We start from the raw sequence: 25090 nt of genomic DNA, 5'->3' as shown, positions 1-25090 counted from the left end.
CAGTTGACCCAATCACAAATTAACATGCCTGCATCAAAATGACTACTTAGTTACTGAGCTACATCTCCCAGAATACCACATGGCTAGAGTCAGGAGGTTTGCCATTGACTTCAGTTGAGGACAGTATTTCACCCAGGTTCCCACCACCTTGCTATTAAAAGCCCCAGCTTCTGGCTGTGACTCCATTTCAGGGAATGCTTATCTGCAAGGAGAAAAGTCGGGGTGAATTGCAGTGTTCCGGCACTGAACTCAGTGGAACTACTCGCATGTGTAAAGTTAAGCATGTGCATCAAAGTTTGCAACATTGGGGCCTAAAGAATCATACAGCACTGAACAGCATTCTTCGGAGCAGTGAACTCCAGGAATCAAGAATACCTGAAAATTTCATAATTTAATAAAGGAGAAATTTTGGTTGCTCTGTGGACATGGGAAACCACAAGACAACTTTATTGTAGGAGAAAGCTTTCTAATATTGAACACAGCAGAACTGAATGATGGCATTGCTAAATCACTCAGGGAAGAAATAGAATGGGAATTCTAAATAGAAGGGTTTACCAGGAAACTGAAGTGCTGAAACTCCAGTAAATCCTTGAGCATGGGTCAGGGAATATGATAAGGTTGTCCTTATGTATTCAGAGTCCTATTTATTATGATGATAACAAGAAATTGCTTGATAAGGACATGAGAGAAAAGCTTTGGGCAGTCTTTATATTTTTCTTTCCCCTATGGTTACATTTACTACTTTGAGAAGAAAAGAAGGCAGCCAGTACCAGAGTTTGCTGCATTGCAGATTGCTTAAGCATTGGGATCACCACTTGCAGAGAAAAGACACACTCCACTGAAGCTAGAGATCTAGGCTCAAGCTGACTTTTAAGATCGTGATGTTTAGAAGTGCAGTGAATTCCCTGAAGCAGGAATTTTCTCACCTTGTTGAATCATGTTTTCTTTCATTTTTAAATATTTGTGGTAAAGTCTGGAAAATTTCTCTTCTGACTAGGACAAAAGAACTTGTGTTGTTATTACTTGCGATAGTATCTCAAGGCCACTTTGTGCTAGGCTCTGGACAAAGGTATAACAATGGGATTGTCCTGCTGGCCCTGAAAATGAGATTATTAGAACAGCATGATAAGCATAACAGATCAGCTGTGATTTTTTTTCTATACTACATATTCTATAACCAAGGATCGATGAACTAGATCTTAAAATCCATTCTTAGGCAACATTCAATGGGAGTTTTGCCTGAGTAAAGACTGTATAAAAAGTAGAAGCTCCAATAGGTTCCAAGCCTGTGCTGAGATCTGCCAGCACAGCTCTCTGTGAGTTCTATTGGCTTCAGTGTTCTTAGTAAAGATTGGATTTGAATACATAATTCTTGTATTTAGATAAATGCTTGTTGAAGATTACTGTGTGTGTTTGGATTCACATGAGTTTATCTGCATCATCTGATGCCCCACCAGTTTTAACCAGTGACTCGAAACACATATTTCAGAGCTATTTTTTTATTGTAAAGACTGCCAGCAAATAATATACTATCTTAGCTTTATAATTATGCTGGCTTATTTGGCTCTCTTTATCTCATTTGGCTTTTATATTATATATTTTATGATGTAATCATCATTGTTACACTGTGCAAATGCCTTAGCAGAGATGGCAGGTGCTTTATAAATAATTTATCATTGTTGATTTAAGTATTATTTAGGTATACCCATGCCATATGTGACTGGACAGATGAGATCTGCAGTGAAGTTTTAGGTCTCACATCTGAATCCTTGTTGCACATCTCGGGGGGAAAAGATCTCTAATTTCATATAGGTAATAAGCAAAAGTACCTTTAAAATTCTAGGTGTCTGAGAATTATATTTAATAATGATAAAATAAATTGGCAGAGCTCATTACTTTTTAATATTTATAGTATTTACTTTAAATATACTCCCCTCCCTTCCAGGAGTGCCTGCTCTACCAGTGTTTTTTCGAATCCATTCATTAGGATACTAAACAGACAACAACAAAGTCCTATCCTGGTTTATTATCTGCTTTTCTCAGTCATCTATTTCTGCAGACAAGCCCCTAAATTATATGTTCCCAACTGACATTGCACATTATTAGAATTTTGTAATTATTCATGTTTTGGAAACTTTCATTCTTCAGGGATTACCAATTAGAAGATTGCCAGAGGCAGCATAGCAAGGGAAATTAGCAAAACTAGAAGAAGCAAGAAAAAGGAGTTTAGAAGTGCTAAGTCCATCTTTCAGTCAAGGAATTTTTCTTGTTTGTGTTGCCTGTTGGGCATCACTGCCACAAGACACTCCCTGAGAAAGAGGAAAAGAGAAACAATCTATTACAAGCAATGTCTCACTGAGAACAGCTATAGTTCAATAAACTTCAGGTGCCAATGCAAATTATTCTGTGTAGAGAGGCTCTTAGTCAGCAACTCAGCTGGCAGAATGCCAGATTTAGTCTCAAAAACACATTCTGTTTATGGAAATGTACCATAGCTGGTTGTGCAGATGTTGCCTTTCTATTAAACTGAACCTGATTCCTCTGAGTCTAGGTGAATTAGTTGGGATTTCTAGTGTGCAAGAAGAGCTGCATTGTTTTACCCACATTTACAATGGCGGGATGGGGTGGGGGAATCAGCTGTTGAAATGTCATGAATGGGAGGGCTGGTGAAGTTGCTAGGAGAAGTGGAATGCACAGAAGGGGAGAAAAATATTGATATGTTACATGCTAACTAATCAACTGGCCAAATTCACCACTGCCGTAAATGGTAACTAGCTCCATCGAATTAAATGGAGTTGTGCCTGATTACATGAGGATTAAGATTGCTCTAGTAAAATATGGGATAATGTTACATTTGAAATCTGTTCCTCTCTGTAGAATTTACAGCTTTCCATTTAACACTTATGAGGCAGAGGCTGTACAACTGTTGTTAAGGTCTAGTGGGAGACTCCTGGCTAAAATACCACACAACTCCATGGAAGTGTATTCCCTAACACACGTTATATAGTTTCCTACCTTCCAACACTTACAACTACATTTTGAGCCCTTTTTACAAATGACAACTCAACCACCTGCCCCTATTTTATTTTAAATCACACCAAAATTAAAACAATGGCATGCTCCTCTGCATGCAAAGGGCTGCCTGTGTTTTTATTGTCTGTGTGCAAAAGCTGCTGGAAAATGGTTCATAAGACATACACCGAACTGGCTCAGGCAAGCAAAAAATGTCTGCTTTTGAAAAAAGCATGTTGAAATTTGTTTGAGAAGTCAAGTGCACAATCCTAGCTCTTAGGTCAGAATCTACATAGTTACTGAATATGCAGTTTATCATTCACAGGTAATGCTATTACAGGAATAAGGGATTCTTGAACAATTCTCAAAAGCATTCAACGTGTACACGGTATCCATTAACATAAGGGGAATGTATGCCCTCCCCCCCCCCATCATCGTATCTTTATTTTCCAAACATATGGCCTAATATTCAGATGTGCTGAGCATCTGCAATTCCTGTTGAGGTCAATGAGAGTTCTGGATACTTTGCCAGTCTTAGGTCAGTTCCACATTTATTGTAATCTCAGTACAAGAAAATGAGCAGTCTTCTGTGTTTTCATATTTCCCTCATGTAGCACATTATAGCAGGACAGCCTGAGAGTAGGTTTGAGTAAGAACCACTTTTCAGACTGCAATTCCATGGAGACCTTATGATTCATTTGTTCTGCCATTTGAGCAGAGAAATAGATTTTTCACATTTTAGAATGAGAAGATCAGGCATCTGCCCTCTGCCCCATCACCCGAGGATGTTCAGTGGCATTAACAACAAAAGCTATCAAGAAGTGCTCAAGGCCATCAGAAGTGTCAGAACCCAGACCATGCACATGAGTAGATGGTATTGAGGCAGCTCACCCATGATGAAAGTAACCATTTCTCATCCATGAGACTATAGTCGATCTGATCTAACTTCCACCAGTGTAACGCTATTGCTTTCACTGGAATTACTCCCTGTTTTTACATGGGGGTAAGTGAGAAGAGTCAGGCCATGCTTCTTTGTTTATCTTTGTGTGACATATTCAGCCCATGGAAAAGATTTGCATAATGATTGTATTTGTTCTGATCATAATGGACATCTTTGTTGAAGACTATGGTTGGCCAAACCCTTCCCAGATGTGCTGTGCTTGCACCTCATTTTTATTTTGTTTCCAGGAATAGCATCTAGCTCATCAGTGATAGGGAGAAATTGATTGAAAATGATTATTTAGTGATCCTTCTTTCACAGCACATTGAAGTAGTTTCTCAACAAGAGAGAGGTGTTTTGAAAAATATAGCATAAGAATCCAGGGTTTGTTCATGCGAGTAATGCAATCATCCTGCTAAAGGATCTGTTATTGAAATTTAGTTTATTATTCCAATTGGGCCTGTCACAATTGGCATGATCCAGAGTGGTGCTCGGCACCCCCAGTTTCCATTGCCTAGAGCTGCAGTGACTGATAACTCAATTCTCTGACAGTCAATGGAACTCTAGGTGCTCATCATCTCCCAGTATTTCTTTGTGAGATTGGGTTCTCAGCCTCGTACAGTGGAGTTCCGGTCTATGACTGGGATTCCTATGCACTACAGCAATACAAATAATGAACACGCTAGAACTGTAACACATTGTAGTAGGAAAACAAAAAAATAGGGTCAGATCCTCTGCTGGCATAAATCAGCATAATTCCACTGAAGTTAACAGAGCTATATTGATTTACATTAGATGAGGATTTGGCCTGTAATAAGCAAATATAATTCAACAGGTAAGATGCACAGTATTTTAGTGAATCAAGTACTGAATCAAACTGAGTATACTTTCAAAATAAAAAAAAAGTCTAGAAGGGATTTCTACAAATGAAATAGAACCATCAAAAGTAAGTTAAAAGTATCCATGGCACAATAGAGGCTCGCGGCTGACTGCACCATAAATGGAAACTTAATCCTAGTTTTGCATGTGTTTGGCTTTTAGATACGGAAAATTCTGTTTTTTTCTGAGAATTGGCAGCATGGCTTTTTCACTAAATGTGCTAATGCTTCCAATTTGAAGTTTAGCTTCCTATATAAGTGCATTCCTACTTTTCCCCGTCTCTTCTGCATATGAAGATTTTATTTAACTCTGTGCTGAATGCACATTTGTAGGCAGCTTAATGTTCTGCAGCTTTAGCTTTCAAAGCAGAAATTAATTTTTAAATTTTTAAAATGTCTTGAAGATAGAAATACATATTTGCAAATAATTAGAGATTTCAAGGATTCCATTTTGCTAACTGTTTTAAAGTTCTTGTCAGTGTTGCACAAACAGGCTGCTGGCCAGTTCTAAGTTTTAGTTTATTGTATTACCAAGAGAGAGCCTAGACTGTTAAGGATTATAACTATAATCATTTATTGCAATAGAGCGGTAGATAGAACTTATTTATTAAAACAGCATTAAAACTGTATGGAACGTGCTTTGTACCTGCTGTTCCTCATTATATTGCATTAAATAAATTAAGATGAAGAAAATAGCAATCAAATCATCTTCAGTGAATAAGATGACTATGAAATGGAAACAACCACATCTCTATTTGTCTTTTCTTCCACTGATTGGGCAAGATTGTGACCCATTTGAAGGACATCTGTTATCCTTTTAATGAGCAGGGATTCACACCCAGAACTCTTCTAAAAATCAAAAGAATATACCATGGTATTGAATACAAGTAGCATAGTAACATTGAGCAGTATATAGAATATTATAGATAGGACAATATTAGAGTATTTATCTTACTGTGGGAATTTTTCTTATAGTTTAATTAAAACCTTTCTTTCAAAAGCTCATTTCTGGTGTGTTGTGTTCTGTGTACATGATCCAAAATACAGTGGCAGTGCTGGGGTCATGTAACTGGGACATACCTGGAAGTGTCAAGAATCCCAGTGGAAACTTCAGAAAATTCTGACAAAAGTGCGGCAGTGAAGGGGTGTGTGATGGGGTGTACAAACCCCACACTGTGCCCAAAGGGATTAAAAGACAATACTGGGCCCTCATAGCCCCGTCCCTCCAGACCTGCCGAGTGCGCTCTAGCTGGAGAGGAAGCTTAAGAGGAAGTAACTCAGCTTAGAAGGGAAAGGCTGGGGAGGAAGACAGACCTACCGTGAGGGCTCCTGAACAAGCGTGCTGAAGAAGCCTTCCTGTGAGGGAGAAGAGTGCCTGCTGAGCCTGGTTGGGGCTGAAGGTTTTCTTTTCTTTTTTCTTTTCCTATATTGGACTTGGAGATGGAGGGTAAGAAGTGACCCAGGGAGGCAATGCCAAGGCACTCCAGAGTGCCGACACTGGCTCTCATAGGGCCCTGGGTTGGAGTCCAGTGGCGTGGGAAGGCCCAGACTCCCCTACCGACTGCCTTTGTTGCAGGAGGGGCATAAGCTTCATTTCCACCACACTCCCCCTCTAGTAAGGAGAGGGTAAGGATGTTAAAAACCCTGAGGTGAAGCTAAGCCCCATACAAGGGTTAGGAACTGGACTGAAAGCCTTTCCTGCTGGAAGGTGTGATACTGGAAACTGGATGCACACTCGGCCACCTGGCCCTCTGAGGTCTCTATTAGAGGGTTAAATGAAGTTTATAGCAAATTATGTTACCGCCGTCAACAGGCTGTGGGTGCGGTTCTCTCAGGATGGAAACAATTATTACATTGTCATATATGGTGGCTTGCAGTGCATCCATGTTGTGCATCATGGGCTTATTATTGCATATGGTATCATGTCTGATTGCTAGATTCAAGTAGTGTTGAACAAGAATGATTATAATATCATTAATTCAGAACAGTATGATTACTTATTCTCTCCTTGTGATTTACAGAAGTTACCTCACTTTTGCCAAATATTAAACTGAAGAACTGTTATATAGTCCTCTTATTTTCCTCTTTTTCCCATTTAATTTGTGGGCATTGACAAGTAATTGCATACAGACGCCCCCCGACTTACGCAATCGTTCCATTCCGGAAAATGTACAGGGCCACATTTTCAAACAGTGCCTGTATTCTGATCTTACTTACAGTGGTATAATTCCATTAACTGTGGTAGAGCTGCTCCTGCTTTACATTGGTGTGAATTCAGACTCTGCTGTAGTCAGTGGAATTATACCAGTGTAATAAGATCAAAATTAAGGTTACAAAGGCCCGTGGATCTATGCTGATTTACACCAGTTGAAGTTCTGACTCTTCTTTTTTCTCCCTTTCCAATTTTTGTAATAAATAATTACTGTCTTCCTGTGCTTTCATTTTTCATTTTAACTTTGCAACTATTTTATAAAACCTGTAAACTCTCTCAACAGGAGAGAGGTTATACAAAACAAAGTTGAGTTGTGTCTGTTCTATATTTTTAAACACCATACACGTTATTATTTGTGAAAAGTGTTGCCTTGAGACTATTGGAAGCTAAAAGTCATCCAGTTTATCCATAGAATAGGTACAACAGAAGTCAACAGCAGTCTTCCCGCCTCTGTGCCTTAACTTTGTTCTGGATGGGACACATCTAGGAGTGTGAGGACAGTTCAGTCTCCATGCCCGTACCTATCCTTGTCCTCTGTCTTGAGACTTCCAATATGGGGACTATTCAGTGTCAAAAGTGGTGGCAGTTTTATGATGCATATCTCTACCCACTTGAAACTAGACTCACATTTCAGCTTTTTTCACATAGGACACCCAAGAGTTATCAGATGATAACAACTTTGGTTATTGGCAACGCAGGCTGTTTTTGAATTGGTGACCTCATGTTGAGAGATTCTCCAGAGCCATAGAGTGCTCTTCTCACCCCTGAACTCCAATACAGATACTTAGTTTTTACCCCTAGCCACAAAGGCTTTCAGAAAAATTAAATATGCATGTTATGCACCATTTAAAATAGAAGAATATCACTGCATAAAACTATTACAATTTCAGAGAAGTGTGGAAGGCAAATCTTGATGTGTGTCCAAACAGGAAGAATTTGGAAATGTAACAGTATACTCTTCGTGTTACCTTACAAAGTAAAAGGTGGGGAATGCTTTCAGGAAAAGGCAGCATGAGTGGGGATATAAAACTGAAGATGCTCATGCTCAAGTCTTTGGTAGAAACTCCAAGAATAGTATTGCTAATAGCAGCTACATGGGGAGAATGGGAGTTTGATTTTTTTTTCATTGAATCAATGAGAAGTAATTCCGCTTTATGTAAAATTCTGTACTTTTTGAAAGCTTGATATGTATCTCGGTCAGGATGGTACTGATAACAGCATCACTGATTTCCCTGGTTGAATCATATATTCAGTGGGTCATGTCAAGCATTAGTTATATTAAAAAAAAATTACATGTTGTTCTCAGCTAGAGTGAGCAGTTGTTTTGAATTAGGTAGCATAGCAAGAGTTAATTGCTTAAAAGGTCTTTCAATTATTTTATGGCAAAGAATTTAAGCCTTTCTAGTTAGGGTATGTTAAAAGCCCTGTGGCATAGCTGTGGCTGGCCCTGGTCAGCTGACTTGAGCTTGTGGGGCTCAGGCTGCAGGACTAAAAATTGCTGTGTAGACATTCAGGCTTGGGCTGGAGCCCAAGCTCTGGGCCCTTTGATCCTCACTGGGTCCCAGACCTTAGCTCAAACCAAGTCCAAACACAACCGTTTTTCAGCCCCAGAGCCCAAGCCCCGATAGCCGAAGTCAGCTGACCTGAGCCAGTTGTGGGTTTTTTATCCCTGTGCAGACATACCCTTCATCTCAAACTAAGTTCCTTACCAGAAATAAGACTTTATATATAATGTTGTCCTTTTTGACTTAGGTGGCTAGTCAAAGTTCGGGGCCTTGTAGGTTGTTCCAGCTGGGAGTAGAAATTGATGATGGAGTCGGGTATTTTCTTTGATGTAATTTACAAAGAATGTACAAAGTCCTGTTTCTCCAGGAGAAACCAAGAACAAAAGGAGCAGTTTCTTAGCTGATGGGTCCAAGCTTCTGGTCAGAGTCTCAGGCTGAAAGAATCTCTCTCTGGGCTTCTGGCTAGGGTCACACCTTACTTACAGGCTACTGTTGCTTGGCTTTCTTGATCTGCTTCAGTCTCTCTGTCTCTTGTCCTCCCTCCCAGCTTGTCTTTTTCGCCCATAGACATGCCCACCCACCTGGTTAGAACAATACCTGTGGAACCCTTTGCCCACACGGTGCTAGTTTCTGGACAGGTTCTGTTAGGCCTTGTTTTAGATGTGGCCCCTTAACTGTCTCTTACAACTATATTAAATGAGGAAGGATGTGTTCATGCATCAATGTCGATGAGGTTTTAACTCCGCTCATAACAAGGTTTAATCTAGCCCATAAACAATACTTGTATAGCTGTGCCATTATTTACATCCAGCTGGTCTGGGAATATATTGCAGGTCTCCTACATTCCTTAGAAAAGTATACGCAGATACCAAGTAGATTTTCAAAATTCAGATGACTAATTTTCTTGCAGTTTTATTGATTTGTCAACTACAGTTCATGGGCTGGATGCTCCAGATTTGGCTGAAGGGTATTTTGGAGCAAATCCAGAAGAGGGGAACAAAGATGGCTTTAAGCCACCATTGTATGTCTACGCATCCCAGCCCGGGTCCACAGACTTGGGTTAGCAGGGCTCGTGGTAGTGCTCTAAAAATAGCTGAGTAGACAGCACTTCGAAGCTGTGGCTTGTGCTGGAGCTCGGACTCTGAGGCCCCTCCTCCTCCCTAGGCTTCAGAGCCGGAGTTTCCGCCCGAGTGGCAAAGTCTACACAGCTATTTTTAGCAATGTAGCATGAACCTGAGTCTGTCTACCCGAGCTGGGAGGTTTGCTTCTGGGGCTCTGAAAACATATCTGCTCATTCCTGGGGTCTCCAGGCACTGCTTTTGTCCCTGGTGCTGTTCTAACTTGTACTGGCTGCCAGTAGTCCATAGGGTTATTTCATCAGCTAGATGTCAGATGGATACAGGGCATCCCCTCCAGGCACACTTTCCTCAGGCACCTGCCCTATAAGTCAGGCTGGGGGTGAGGGGAGTGGCATAGGGGCTGCTATAAATTATTCTACCTCATCTATCTAAGGTGCAAGGGAATCATCATGGCTGATTGTGCTGTTTTAGTGCAGCTTTGTTGGAATGGCACAAACCAGCCCTAGAGAAGGAGGAGAAGAGTAGTTGCTTTATGTAGCAGTTCAGGTAAAAGCATCTGCCTTTATCTACAGCTCTTTACTACATGAAGCACACAGACCTACTAGTTATGAAAAGGCTAAAGAAAAATTAATGTCAACACCAGGACTTAGATTTATATTCTCCATGAACTATACCATCCTGCGTGGCACTGCCTTATTGAACAGACATCGGGTCATGGAAATTCTCAAACTTGACTATAACTGAATTCAAGTCTTTCCTCTAGATGATTATCTGACATTTCATGTATGTTGTTGCATAAATTACATGAAATTGCATGTTATACTTCTTTGGTCTATCTTAGGCATTGCAATGCATAGTATGTAGAAGTAATTTTATTGTAGTTAATTAAATTTATTTGATTATTTTGAGGTTGAGTGTTTCTATAATACTCATTACTTTTGTATCTGAGCACTTAAAATATGTTGTATTGTTTTTCTTCCAGAAGTTTTGATGTTGGACTGCATCATTTTCTTATCAGGTAAGCTAATGATATCATTAAACTGCAATAGAACTCCAGTGAACAGCAGGTTTCTTATTTTAGACAGTTCTGGTAGTGCCGCCTATTTTTAAGCCTATATGACAATTTTCCTTATAAGACCTTGTTTTCAGTTACTTACAACTTTGCCAAACTGTAATTGTTCAGCGTGAAATTTTCCATATTGGGTGTCTACTTCAGGGTGACTTTTGAAAATCTCAGCAAAAATGGTTCAGCCATTTCTGAAAATGAGATAAGACAAAAATACATGCATTGTTTTTCCATGTTAAAGACATTCTTATAACTATTTAATTGATAAGATCCAGGGTCTCAGGATCGCTTTGGTGCAAGGACTTGAAATTTCACAGAGGATTGTCTTTTTGGCAGGGATGTGCCTTTTGTTGTCCCCTTGGAAAACCTGCCTTAGTCAATGTGTAAGACAGACTGTGCTCAGGCAATGAATCACGGTTAGATAGAGAAGGAGGCTGTTGTCTGTAGGACCCAGCTTTGTTTGTTGCGGAAGTTGGAAGGCGTGTAGTGAATGATGCAGGGAATTGCAGGAAGAGAAAAGGGGGTCTCATGGTTAAGGCAGTTGACTTCCACCCTGAAGAACTGGATTCTGTCCCTGCCTCTGCCAGAGAGTTCCTTTGTGATGCTGGACAAGTCCCTTAAACCAAACTTATAACAGGTGACCACTAATTGTCGTTGTGTGTTCTTCATTTTCTGGGTGTCCACCTTGAAACCATGGAGGTCTGATTTATAGAAATGTTAAGCATTCAGAGCTGCAACTGAAATGAATGGGAGCTGTGCTTTTGACATATAAAGTGCTATATAATGCTAAGCATTCTGAAAAATCAGATCCTAGGATCCCAAATGGGGCACCCAAAATCAGTTGATGCTTTTATTTTTTTATATCTGTGCCTCAGTTCCCCGTGAGATTCATACCATTATCTAACAGAGAAATACATGAATGTGACAATGCATTAATTCATGTTTGTGAAGCATTCACATACTATGGTGATGAACACCACAGAAAAGCCCACAAAGAAATTAATAATTTGGGGTTCCGAGCAGGGTTTAAATAGTCTGCAGTAAGTAATACATGGGGCCACACATTGAAAGTTGAGGACAAAAAGAAATATTGAATAGCTGCTCAGTAAGCACCATCCATCACTGAATGAGACAGGGGTCCTGTGGAAAAAATAGTATGTTAACATGTAATTAAAATCTTTTATCATCAGACATTCTCACAAGGGCTCTGAATTAATTCTGGCATTTCCTAATTCTTGAGTGCTTGACTTTGCAACCTTAATGTTCTTCTTAATGTAGTTTTTTTGGATGTAATAGTTGTTCTTTTCACTGAAGCCAGATGGCTAAAATCACTAAACAAGTCTGTATTTTTAGTGCACAGTTAAAGTTTTGAAAATATTGTACATTGCGATGACACTATAAATTCTACAAATGTATTTATGCATACACTCATCCTACCAGCATTGTCATTTCTGCTGATCATTTGATAGTTATTTTTAACAAAAATAAGTCACCTGTGTAAAGAGGATTGTCTCCTTAGACTACGAACACTGGGATCTCCAGAGAATACAAATAATCTCATAAGCGAAACTATTATCACATCGACTGTAGATGTACCAAAATCAAGTCAATAGCAATATTTCTGTCACAGGAGAGTCACTTTCAATTACTTCATACTGAAGAATGTAATCAGACGTTACTCTTATAAAAATATGCAACAGTATTTTACATCCCATTGAGACGTAACATTGGGTTTGCTATTTGTTTGTATAATCACCGCACAGCAAGCTGCCACTGACTTTGAATGAGCTGAATGTTTTCTTGTTTGAGCCCCCATTCTTTAATGCTACACAGAGGGCTTCCTGCAGTAATTTGTTGTTCTGTCCTTAATGACAGGATAGACGCTGTTGATTCAGGGAGCCTTAGACAGTTGGAAGGCAGTGTGGTCTAGTGCAGTGTCTCTCAACTTTTTTGATACCAGGGACCAGCCTGCTGCCTCCCTGAACTGTGTCAGGGAGCTCTCAGGGATCGGTGCCAGTCCATGGACCGGTCATTGGGAAACTTGGGATCTGGGTACTATTCCCAGCTTTGTGTTTGATCTTGGGCAAGTCAATTCCTCTCTTTGTGTTCATGTTGTCTTAGCATGTAAGACACATGAGCTGACACCTTAACCATAAGCTCTTTGGGGCAGAGACTGTCTCTTACTATGTGTTTGTACAGTACCTAGCAGGATGGGTCCCCCAATCTCAGTTGGGGTTTCTAGGCACTACTGGAATACAAATAATAAAAAATAGTCGCAGAAAGCGTTAAAAAATATTCAGAAGATGCTACTTTTTCTAAATGTGAGAACTGCCTACCACAGTGCAGCAGGAATGTAGGAAAAACAAAGTGTAGGTCCAGCAGAGGTAAAATCAATCCCAGCTAAAAGGACAAGCTGTGCCTAATCACTTATTAAAATGCTAATTAAAGAGGAAAAATAAACCCTGCAAACGTTGGTGCACACAATAGGGTTGATTGAGTAAGCCACCTGCCTTTTAAAGGCATGACACAGAAATTTCAGCCACACAAATATTCTTTAATATGTTTCGTTAAAGTTGTATGAAAAAGGAATTCTCTTTTGTGGGTGCAGGGGTGCTTGAAGTGCACTTTTTATATTGTTCTAAGATAAACTAGGTATAAAAGCCCCACCTTTTAAATGTACAGGTGAAGGGAGAGGTTGTGGTAGAGTGCATTCTACATTAGAGAGAAACTTAACTGCCAGAGACGCCAGCCTGTAGGAACCGCCAAAGCAGGGACTGCTGCACTGTTGGGGAGAGGGCAAAATGGGACTAAGCTGGGACCACCATTTCATCCATCAGGCACCTCCCCCAAAAACTGTTTAGGGGAGACCCCCAACCCTGAGAGCTCTAGGACTATCGTGCTTCCCTCTGAAAAAAACTTCAGAGAAGGAGCCAGCCAGAGACTCTAACCAGTAGGAACAAAAGTAGCCAAAGCAGGGACCTTTGGATATTTAGAGAACTCTCTACAGTTTAGATTGGACTTCGTCTGCCCTGTGCTGACTGTTTGCTCCAACCTTCTCTCTCACAGTGTCATCACCTCAGCTTCACTCTACACCTGTCCTTGGTACCCTCTTCTCTTCCCTGCCCTGTCCCCCTCTTTCCCTTCCCTTCCCTTCCCTTCCCTTTAGCTGATTCCCCATCTAACTATACCATTTTATAATGTCATGATTGTCAAGGTGTTGGGGAGACAAATGAGCAAATAAAGCAAGTAAGCCCTGTTTGAAAACAGGGCATTTGATTAAATGAGATCGGGAACATGTAAGAATGTTTCCTCATATGATGCTAAATTATGCCTCCTTTGAGGCAGAGCTGTGCCAGGGGAGGTAGCAGAGGTGCCTTGTCTGAGCAGCAGTACCTGGAGACACCAGGCCTCTAAAGAGGCATAATGCCTTCAGTGCTGGTAGGAAACAGCTCTTGCTTTACCTTTGAAGCAAAGAGCAGAAGGACCACAATCCCTAGTCCCATCTAGACATGCCCCCTCTGGAGCCACTAGCTCTGCCAAACACATTAGCTGCTTGCCCTATGCCTCTCAGGTCCTAGGAGGGAAAGACTTCTAGCCTAGTCCTCTTCTTTACCACATTTATGTGGAACCAGCCATAATTTGGCTCATAGGATCAAATTTTTAATAAGTGTATGCAACTCCCATTGGCTTTGGTGAGATCCAGGAAACCTGTATCTGAGGGCAAAAGTGACCCCACAAGAAAGAGGCATTTAGACTTCTAAATATGACTGTTATGAAGAGCCAGAGGATTAAAAGGGAAAGTCTGTTCATCAGTCTATTCATCTCCTATTTTCATTCTTTGTGGACTCCCACTGGGTCCTGCATATATCAGTGCTACCAAAAGACTAACAGAATTTTGATAATGAACCATCTGCTGGGTTGATAAGTGGCTTGTTCACTGAATTTAAAAATGATCGAGTCCCTGATTAATCAGCATTGTTTGCTCAGAAAGGCGACCAGGGGATCAGCATTGTGAAAAATAGAAAAAGAAAAGTTTCTGTCACTTACACTTGCACACAATGCCCTCTAAAAGACATCAGATTTCCTTATTAAAGCTTTTAACAGTCTCTATCTACTTGCAACTTTTCCGGGAAGTACAGCCACTCACTGAAGCTCAAGAGCCTCTGTGAAATATTTGTAGTACCACCAGGGAATCCGTTCCCTCATGGCTGGTGAAAGCCAGCGAAGAACAACAATGCTTTCCACGCCTCTGTCAGAGAAGCAAGTCTACCAACTTCCCTGAAAAATAGTGTAGTCTATCCAATCCTCAAAGCTAACATCTGATGCAAACAATCTCTCCTGCTATTGCCATGCCTGAAGGCTCATTCCTAGGCAAAATATTTGAGAACGAAGTGACCCCAGGCTCCAACAGAATGTGCCATCAGTCAACATCTGGATGCGTCTGAATCAGGCTTCATGCTGGGGCATAGCAGGAAGGCAGCCTAAGTGCCACTAAAAGCTGGCTTCTTCATGACAATGGACAGAGACCACATATCAATGCTAATACTACTTAGTCTTTCTGCTGCTTTTGATACAGTTGACCACAGGGTGTTACTGACACTCTTACAAGATTATAGCTGGAATAGACAGCACAACACTAAAGAGGCTCCAATCATTCAAGGATCTGTCCTTTCTTCCCTCCTCTTAATGTCTACATGAGGGTATTTGGAAAAGCAAGACATTGTGCACCACTGCCAACATTATGCCCATGAATGCCCATCTGTATATCTCATTTTCCACAGTTGCATTCAGTGCCATCAGAAGGATGTCACAATGCTTAGAAGAGATCAGCTCTTGGATAAAGAACAGCTGGCATTTAACCCTGTCCACCAAAGCGGTGCAAAACCTCATGGTCCTGTTTGATTTATCACTAAGCCTAAACCATCAAGTGCGTCAGTAACACAATATGCTTTATTACATGTGCAGCTTGCTAGGAAACTTCCTAACCTCCCACCTGGAGAGGAATTAAACCATGGTGATTCCTACATTTGTCACATTCAGACTGGTTCCTTATAACTCATGGTATATAGCCTGGATGTTTATGCAGTGCAGGGGCTCTAGCTGGTGAAGCATGTGTCTGTCTAAAACCAAAGCAACAGCAAAAACTGTTTTTTGATTCTCTGCTCTGGCACCATCTCTGCTTCTGATCTCAGTTCTAAGCCTTGATACCGATTAGTCAAAGCCAGCCATGTGTCAGCACAGTCTAGAATCATAGGACTGAAAGGGACCTTGAGAGGTCATCTAGTCCAGTCCCCTGCAGTCATGGCAGGTCTAAGTATTATTTAGACTATCCCTGACAAGTGTTTGTTTAACCTGCTCTTAAAAAAATCTCCAATGATGAAGATTCTACTTCCTAGGCAATTTATTCCAGTGCTTAACCACCCTGACAGTTAGGAAGTTTTTCCTAATATCCAACCTAAACCGCCCTTGCTGCAATTTAAGCTCATTACTTCTTGTCCTATCCTCAGAGGTTAAGGAGAGTAATTTTTCTTCCTCCTCCTTGTAACAACCTTTTATGAACTTGAAAACTGTTATCATGTCCCCTCTCAGGGCTGGTCTACACCCAGCCGCTAGTTCGGCGGCTGGGGATCGAAGTTCCGAGTTCGATTTATCGCGTCTGGTCTGGATGCGATAAATCGAACCAGGAAGTGCTCGCCGTTGACTGCGGTACTCCAGCTCAACGAGAGGAGTACCGCGGAGTCGACGGGGGAGCCTGCCTGCCGCGTGTGGACCGCGTCTGAACCGCGGTAAGTTCGAACTAAGGTATGTCGACTTCAGCTACGTTATTCACGTAGCTGAAGTTGCGTACCTTAGTTCGAATTGGGGGGTAAGTGTAGACCAAGCCTCAGTCTTCTCTTCTTCAGACTAAACAAACCCAATTTTTTCAATCTTCCTTCATTGGTCATGGTTTTCTAGACTTTTAATAATTTTTGTTGCTCTTCTCTGGACTTTCTCCAATTTGTCCACATCTTTCTTGGAATGTGGCGCCCAGAACTGGACACAGTACTCCAGTTGAGGCCTAATCAGTGCAGAGTAAAGTGGAAGAATTACTTCTCGTGTCTTGCTTACAACACTCCTGCTAATATATCCCAGAATGATGTTTGCTTGTTTTACAACTCATAGTTAGCTTATGATTCACTATGACCCCTAGATCCCTTTCTGCAGTACTCCTTTTTTTAGGCAGACATTTCCCATTTTGTATGTGTGCAACTAATTGTTCCTTCCTAAGTGGAGTACTTCACATTTGTCCTTATTGAATTTCATCCTATTTACTTCAGCCCATTTCTCCAGTTTGTCCAGATCATTTTGAATTTTAATCCTCTCCTCCAAAGCACTTGTAACCCCTCCCAGCTTTGTATCGTCTGCAAACTTTATAAGTGTACTCTCTGTGCCATTATCTAAATAACTGATGAACAGAACTGAACCCAGAACTGATCCCTGTGGGACCCCACTCGATATGCCCTTCCAGTTTGATTGTGAATCAACTACTCTCTGGGAATGGTGTTCCAATCAGTTATGCACCCACCTTGTAGTAGCTCCATCTAGGTTGTATTTCCCTCATTACATATAGCTACACCAGGGACCATTTCTCTAATGTTGATCCTCCTGGATATCTGTGCTCCTCTGGAACAGTACAAAGCCACAAAGGAAGTCAGTGAGAAGAGCTGGAGGTGAAGTATTCTCAGTCAAAGGGGTTCAGCTGTAGAACAAGTTGCCAGAGGAGACCAGAGTAATCCAGCGTCTGACCACTTATAGGTTGTGTTGTAAAACCCTCCTCTTGGACAAAGCATTCCCGCCATACCGAGGATATGATGATTTAAAAAGTTATCCCCAGGCAGAGCCACCTGTAACCAGGGAGGGGAGAAGAACAGAGGACGACTCTAGGAAGTCCATTGTGGACCTCACTCTATAGATACCATATCTATATGGTAGACATATGTAATGAGAATTTCAAAAGTGCTCAGCGTTGGCCTAACTCTGCTCCTGTTCAAGTCAATGGCAAAACTCCCATTGACTTCAAAGGGAGCCGAGTTGGGTCAGCATTCGACACCTCTGAAACTGTCTGGCTCCCATTGAAGTCTACAGCTAAACACTCATGGATTTCAGCAGGAGGATCTGTAGGCTCATTGAACAGCTGTTTGCTGGATAGAGTACATTAAATTAGCTTTTCTTGACTCTCTGCTAATGTAGATTATGTGAAATTAAAACTGAATTATTGAACTGGCTAATAGCGATTTTAAGTGTATTGTAAAGTGGAGCAACATGTAGTAAAATCAAAATTGCTGTTAACAAAAGCTTGACCATACAATAATGAAGAATGATGATAAATCCCTCAGCTGCTACTAAGCTCCCTTTATAGTCGTCAGAGAGTTAAATCTGAATCACATTTTTAGAGTAGTGGAATATAATCTGTTTGTGTTATAATGAATTAGTAATTAAGTATGTTGCAAAAATAAAGCTAGGTTCTGTATAAACAAAAGCACGTATTTATGTAAATTTCATGTACATTTGACATTTAACTTAAAAACAGTTGGAGCAGGGAAGTTGGGATTAACAAGGTACAGCTCTCATCATGCTTATGCGCCTCCTCAACTGTGAATTAAAACAATTTGTTTATGTTGCAGAGTATTTTGAGCTACTGTTTGAAAGCTGCAAGTATACAGCTTGCTGAACTGGAGTTGTATTTCTTATTTAGTGCATGTCATTTTGTAATAACAATTTTACTAGATAATTTGATGGAGCTAGATGGAATGGGATAGTTCTCCTGTAGTATGGAAAGGAATATGCTGACCTGTCTTTATTCATAAGAGACTGTGAAGGTGCTGAACTCATCCATGGTGTAATAATTCCAGTGATGTCATGGGTTAATGCTGATCCACTGATTTCAGAGGAAGTTTTGTCTAAATATAGACTGCAGGATTTGGCCTGGAGTTTACAAATGTTCTTCATCTATTAGAATCAAAGTTACTGCATTCCAGAATCTCAGAGCTGTGGTTATAAGAGGTTACTCGGGGCCCCAGATTCTGCAAAGCACTTGAGCATATGCGTACAGTTAAAGCTAAGCAAGTGCTTTGCTGAATCATTTGCTGAATGAATGAATGAATTCTGCTTGATTTTAAATTTCTTGTTTGATTAATCCTTTTGTGTGTCTATTTGGATGTTTTTCACAAATTGTGACCCACATTGGGCTTTTGGCAGGCTGAGTGACTACTTCCAATTTGTAGGACACAATTGGCATAAAGCAAATCAGACCAGCCAATTGGTTTCACAGTTATTTTATGTGAGAGCAGAGTTGTACATTTTAAGCGAGATATAAAAAGCAGCTTGTCAAATTTGTATGATGGTTTACTGGCAAGGTTGAGATTTAGAAAATGCCTGTGGAAAGAAAATACTGTTGTCTGCTACTCTCAGTTTCTGGTAAATAAGCCCAGACAGTGCATCTGCCATAGGCAAGGTCTTACCCAGCACATGGTTTAGGTTGAACCTTTGTACTCTCAACAGCTATCACTTCCACGGTTATATTTCATCTTTGTTTTTAAGGATAAATGTGTTATAATTTACCTCCAGTGCTGTTTCTCTCAACACATCTAAAAATAAAACATTTTTAAACAACTAAGGCCTTTTCTCTTGACAGTCTAGAAATTACTTAAATAAATCATTGATCAGTACTATTTTTGTGAAGTATCTTTTCCATGGGGGCATGCAGTTTTTTTTGTTTTTTTTTTCATTTTATGTGAGTTTTAAGCTGAGTCTGAGAGCGTGATGTTCAGGAGGTAGCCATGTTGTCTCAAGTTTTATTATGGAGCATTTGGTTTGCTTTACTTATTATGCAACATTGTTACCAGCAGAGGGGGCCCTTGTATTAACATTTTGGAGAATAATTGTATGCAGCATATTGTACAGGTCTGGCTAGATGCTCAGCTTCTGTGGGCACAGTTGAGAAGAGGGAGTGTAAAGGAGTCAGCTGCAGCTTCTCGATCCTGGAGCCAAATTTTCATGAGTCACTGTTCTGGCATAGATTAGAGCAACATGGGACTGCTCTGGTTTTACAATGGCAGACTGGACCCCAAAGAACCATCTGAGGGCCAGCTGGAGCTCAGCATGCTCCAGCTACACCCTCTCCCTGATAATCTCCTGTTGCAGATTCTAGTGAGTGTCCCTTCCTAGCCACCCAGTAGGACTCTGTGAGGGGAATCCAAGTCTCTGTTGCTCTACATCCCTGGGGTATTTTAAGTTTCTAGCGCCTCAACAGGCTGCAGCACTGGTTCCTCCCTTGGCCTCTCTGATATGTTTCCTGGGCACTGACTCTGTCCGTTATACCTTCTTGGAAATGGGGCTCCTCAGCCCACCTGCCTTAGGTCCTAGGACCAGCAGTGACCCCCTAAGATACCCTAGTTACTGAAACACACCTCTCTCTCAGAACTCCACCCCAATGTAGCTCTCTCAGGGGCATGCAGTAGTTGTGAAGCAGTCAACACACACACACACACACACACACACACACACTCTAACGCCTTTATGCTCTTTTATAATTAATCATGTAAAACAGCTGAGTACACTAGACATCCAAACAGTAAACATCTGAAACCACAATATCTCTCTCATCCTTGTGAGCCCTTGGGGAACCGTCTGGGTCGAGGAAAGCAGGCAGGCAGGGTGCCTGCTCCTCATGCAGGCTGTTGCATGCTAACTGGTCTCTCTCCCTCATGGAGCCCCTTTCCAGCTTCTGTGACCTTTCTCTTTCCTGCCCTATGCTTCCTCTTCCTGTCTGCCTCCTTCCTGCCCCCACCATGCTTGTGTGGCTCACTACTTAAACACACTTGACTTCCTTTGTTCTATCTTCTGGGTAGTTTTCCACGGCTGCTGCCTGCCACCCTCTTCTCTCTCTGTCTCCCTCTCCTCTCCTCTCCTCTCCTTCCCTCCCTCCCTTCAGAGGAGTTAAGCTAAAACTGGTTTTCTAAGGATGCATCTCATCAAGTGTTCAGGTCTTTGCACTTGAATAGGGTCACTGAGACCTAAGCACTGGCCCTTTGTATTTTGGCTTAGTGCAGTGGTTCTCAACCTTTTTGTAGTGGTGACCCCTTGAACACAGCAAACCTCTGAGTGCGACCCCCCCCCCCCTTATAAATTAAAAACTCCCTTTTCACAGCAGACTTAGTAGCTAGCTAGGAGGCATGTACTCACAACCCCCAGGTAATAACCTCATGACCCCCAGTTTGAGAACCGCTGGCCTAGTGTGTACACTACAGGCCATGTCAGCAATGGTGGATCCACATACTTAAAGGCATTAATGACAAAGCAGATTTTCATAAAACAACTCCACGATATCAGTCAGAATTCTTTAGTTGTACAGATGTAGCCCCAATTCATCATACCCCACCAGTTGTCAACACCTCTCCCTGCATACTGGGTATTCTAAGGAGTGACATAAGAGCCCACAATGATGACTCTGTGCCCTCTGGGGATTGTCCCACACTAAGGGGAACCTGCAGCCAGGGAAATATGACCTGATATGTGTTCTCTGGCACCTTCACATATCTGTCTTTATTCTCTGCAAAATATGTACTCAGGAAGGGGGCAGCATGTAAAAAGGGGTGTGATCATGGATGGGTGAGGATTCTGAGAATAGATGTTCTAAGCAACCTGTTTCCTTCCACCATGGATTGAACTAATGTCAAATAGGACGACTTTCTATAAAGGAGTGCCCCAGTGGGAAGCCAGCCACTTTTCCTGCCCTCCAAAAAAGGAAGGCAATTCTGGTACTTGAGGGACTGATGTTCATTATATGGGCCTGACCCTGCAAACCTTTACTCGTGTATGTATGTGTAAGTACTATGGGCACCTATGTAATATGGTAAAGAGGGCATTAGAGATATCAAAGATAGTTATAGTTGTTGCCACTTATTTTTGGTATAGCAGTAGTGCCTAGCAATCCCTATCAGATCAGGGCTCTAGTGGGCTGTGTGGTGTACAGATACATAGCAAGAGATGATCCCTACCCCAAAGAGCTTACCATCTAAGGCCCTAATACTGCAAGCACTTATACACATGCTTGAATTTAGGCGCTGTGAGTAGTCTCAATGAATTTGTAAAGTTAAGCGTGTGCATAAGTCTGTGTAGTTTCAGCGTCTAAATTAGGGCAAGGTGCAATTAATTGGTGAAAGAAAGGGTAACAGTGACAGGAAGTCTGGATGACAGACTGGCTGCTCAACCTGTACAATCTGCCGGTTTGAGGGGGTTTGTGTGTGTGCGCAAATCTAGAAATAAACGAGACACAGGAATGAGGTCAGTAGCTCCTGTCTAGCTATTATGGCCCGGAATAGTCTGTAAATGTCAATAAGGGATATCCCCTCTGTAATTGCAGAATTGATCCCAGCTTTGTTATTTTGAACCTTGTAAGAAGCACTATTTCTGTCACAATAGTGTGCTATAAAAGCAAGACTTTCTTTTGCTTCCACTCATTTACTAGTACTGCCTGCATAAGAGGGTAGCTTTTAATGTGCAAACTGACTAAATTGCTGTATCTAAAACAATCCCTCTGAATTGATTCTCAGACTTGTCATGCACCTAGAATCATTGATTGAAATTCATGAGCAATAGATGTTGTGAAACAGATACTGTTGTTCAGGGGACAGGGCACTGCACTGGGATGGGAGTCAGACATGAGGTCTAGTCCCAGCTTTTCAGCTGACCAACTCTGTGGTTTTAGGCAAGTCACTTAATGGTTCTGTGCCTTAACTTACCCTCCTAAAATGGGGATAATGACCTTCCTTTTTAAAGTGCTTTGAAATCCATGAATTAATAAGTGCTATATAAGAGCTAAGTATCAATATTTATTATGAACTCTTTATTAAAACATGCAAATGTGATTGCAAGACAGAAGGAGTAAAAAGATGAAACAGGACAGAAGGTAACTGCCCAAACTCGTAGTCTTCCCACCACACACTGAAATTTAGGTTAAAAAAGAAGAGAAAGAAAGGGAACTAAAAAGAAATATCCAATCCTTTCTTTACAGTCTATTTATACTGCTCATCATGGCTACTAGGGCAGTGGTTTTCAACCTTTTTTTCATTTGCGGATCCCCAAAATATTTCAAACGGCGGTGCAGACCCCTTTGGAAATCTTAGACAGAGTCTGTGGACCCCCAGGGGTCTGCAGACCACAGATTGAAAACCATTTACTAGGGAAAATTCTGAAAAATAAAATAGAGAAATACCATAGAAAGGGAGATGAGAAAAAATGGTCAGATTATGCATAAATCATGGCAATGCCGGCTTTGCAGAGAGCGTTGGAGCTAAGATACATAATGTAATACAGGACAGTCCCCTCCAAGTTATAATAGCTACTGTGGAAATTAGGTCACACTTTGGTCTTAAACTATGAAACAGGGTCCCTTGAAAACAAAGTCACATGTACAGGACTTTTCACTTGAAATGCACTGAATTTGACAATTGTCTGATAGATATATTTTCGGGAGTGAGAGGTCAAAAACTGCAATTTTCTGTTTATCTCTAAATGTCTAAAGTAGGAGGGTAAAGAAAAGCAGTGTAGGCTTCCTAGTATATTCCTAGAGGTAATTACAGTATTTCAGTGCCGTGGTAAAGAAAGAGCTAAGGTTATGGAAGCGAAAGGATAGTGCTTTTATCAGCTGTAGCACAGGTTTACAGCTCCTTGTTTACTTTTTGAAGGAGCCTCAATATTTCCCTGGAAGCTGCATGACTTGGAAATTTAAAATTAAAAAAAAGTAGACCTCAGCTGAACCTCTGAAAAGTATCTGTCCTCTCAGGCAGCATCAGGTGTTACATTTTATGTAAATAGCAAGATGGAATGAGTTCAGTGGAGTTACTCCAAATTTACGCCAGTGTGATACAAAGCAGAATTCAGCCTAGAGCGTTTTAGAACAGGTTAGTATACGTAAGTAGTAGGTATTTTTACTATTTTTTTGTGAATTTTCCCTAGGTTTTAGTGAGATTATTTATAACATTGAGTATAACAATAGTTATCTGTAAGTGTAATGGTGAATAAGAACTACCATGTGTCCATGATTTTTACAGAGAAATCTTGAGTACTTTAAAGATTGTTATAAAATCTTAGATATGCTAAAAGGGTGTGCCTTTCTAATCAGGATTAAAATATTGCTTTCAAAATATTAAATATAGAAATTTACAACCATTTAATGAAACATCCTATTTTTAAACACTGACCTTAAGTTTTTGAACAAAGATAAGGAGATGATTTGTCATCAGGTGATCAAAGTATAACCTCCTGTAGTGTTTCTTTGAGGCCTGTCAAGTGTGTGGAAAATATTTTTTAAACATATTTAATATTTAACATTTTCTAAAGGGATGGGAAAGAAGAACCAATGATACTCTAAAATGGACTATGAATTGTTCAAACATCTTTTCACATTAGTTGCAAATATGAGATTTCTGTGTGGTCTTGGTGAAATATTCAGCTGGACTGACAAAAGTAGCATGGTCCTTCAGTAAAACCAGGATGGACATGAGGGGTTTCTTGCTAGGAATTTCAGATGAGATCAACAAAATGATGCGTTGCTGAATAATTGCTTTTTGTGCCCTGGAAGACAAAGAGGTGGAATAGGTTTGGCAACGCTTAAGGTCTTGATCAGAGCACAGTTGAGGTGGATGATTTGCTAAGATAAAATATTCAGAGCATCATCATCATCTTTTTTTTTTTATATACCTATTTTGAGCACTGCTGCTACCACAGATGGGTGATTTTGCAAGAAAGAATAAGTGCATATCCGACTTCCAGTGTCTGAAAATAAAGCAGACAACTGGGAATGAAAATTTTATCTTTCTTCCTTGTAATCTCGCAAATTTCAGTGGGTGGTTTGGTGGATGTGTAGAAATCAGATTCCAGATAGGACATGTTTCCTATTTCCCCTTCAATCTAATTATCTGATCCTAGGAACTTTCCCTAGAATATACTTTTCAAGTTCTTAGTCTCTTTTCTTTTCCTTTGTTTTGGGGTAGAATGGAGATGCGCGTACCTCTTAGCTGTCTTTCAAGAGAATAGTGCTCATTAAAGAATATAGGAGCTGGTGAACTACAGGGAGCCTTTTTTTTCTATTCTATTCAATTACACTTTTTCCTTGGACTTTGGAACTTCAAAAATATTTTAAAAGAATTCTACCCTATTCCATAAAAGGAACAGAGCTCCATTGTTTCAAAAAATTACACAGGGAAGCGCATTGAGAAAGGATCGTATTTTAACTGTTGTTGTGCAGGGCTAACCAATGGCATGTTGATAAAATGGATTAAGGACTTAGGTGTTAAATATTTTATATTCTTAACCCTGATCATGTTCAGTGTCATGGAAGCTAGAATACCTCTTC

The 25090-nt window shown here is 40.7% G+C and overlaps 1 protein-coding gene across 4 annotated transcripts in view; it reads left to right on the top strand.

Annotated features, from left to right (window-relative positions):
- The window catches only part of HHAT (hedgehog acyltransferase), a 347015-nt gene that overhangs the window by 105206 nt on the left and 216719 nt on the right, over positions 1–25090 (top strand). For all 4 annotated transcript variants that reach the window (XM_026652557.1, XM_026652556.1, XM_026652553.1 and 1 more), the window contains one exon: positions 10609–10644. In XM_026652557.1, the coding sequence (XP_026508342.1) occupies positions 10609–10644 (36 nt within the window). The remainder of the gene's footprint in view (positions 1–10608; positions 10645–25090) is intronic.

The sequence above is a fragment of the Terrapene carolina genome, unplaced genomic scaffold (assembly GCF_002925995.2).
Source record: "Terrapene carolina triunguis isolate 2854851 unplaced genomic scaffold, T_m_triunguis-2.0 Scaffold120, whole genome shotgun sequence".
Classification (NCBI taxonomy): Eukaryota; Metazoa; Chordata; order Testudines; family Emydidae; genus Terrapene; species Terrapene triunguis.
Note: the sequence above shows the minus strand (reverse complement) of the source record. Positions and strands in the feature narration are given on the sequence as shown.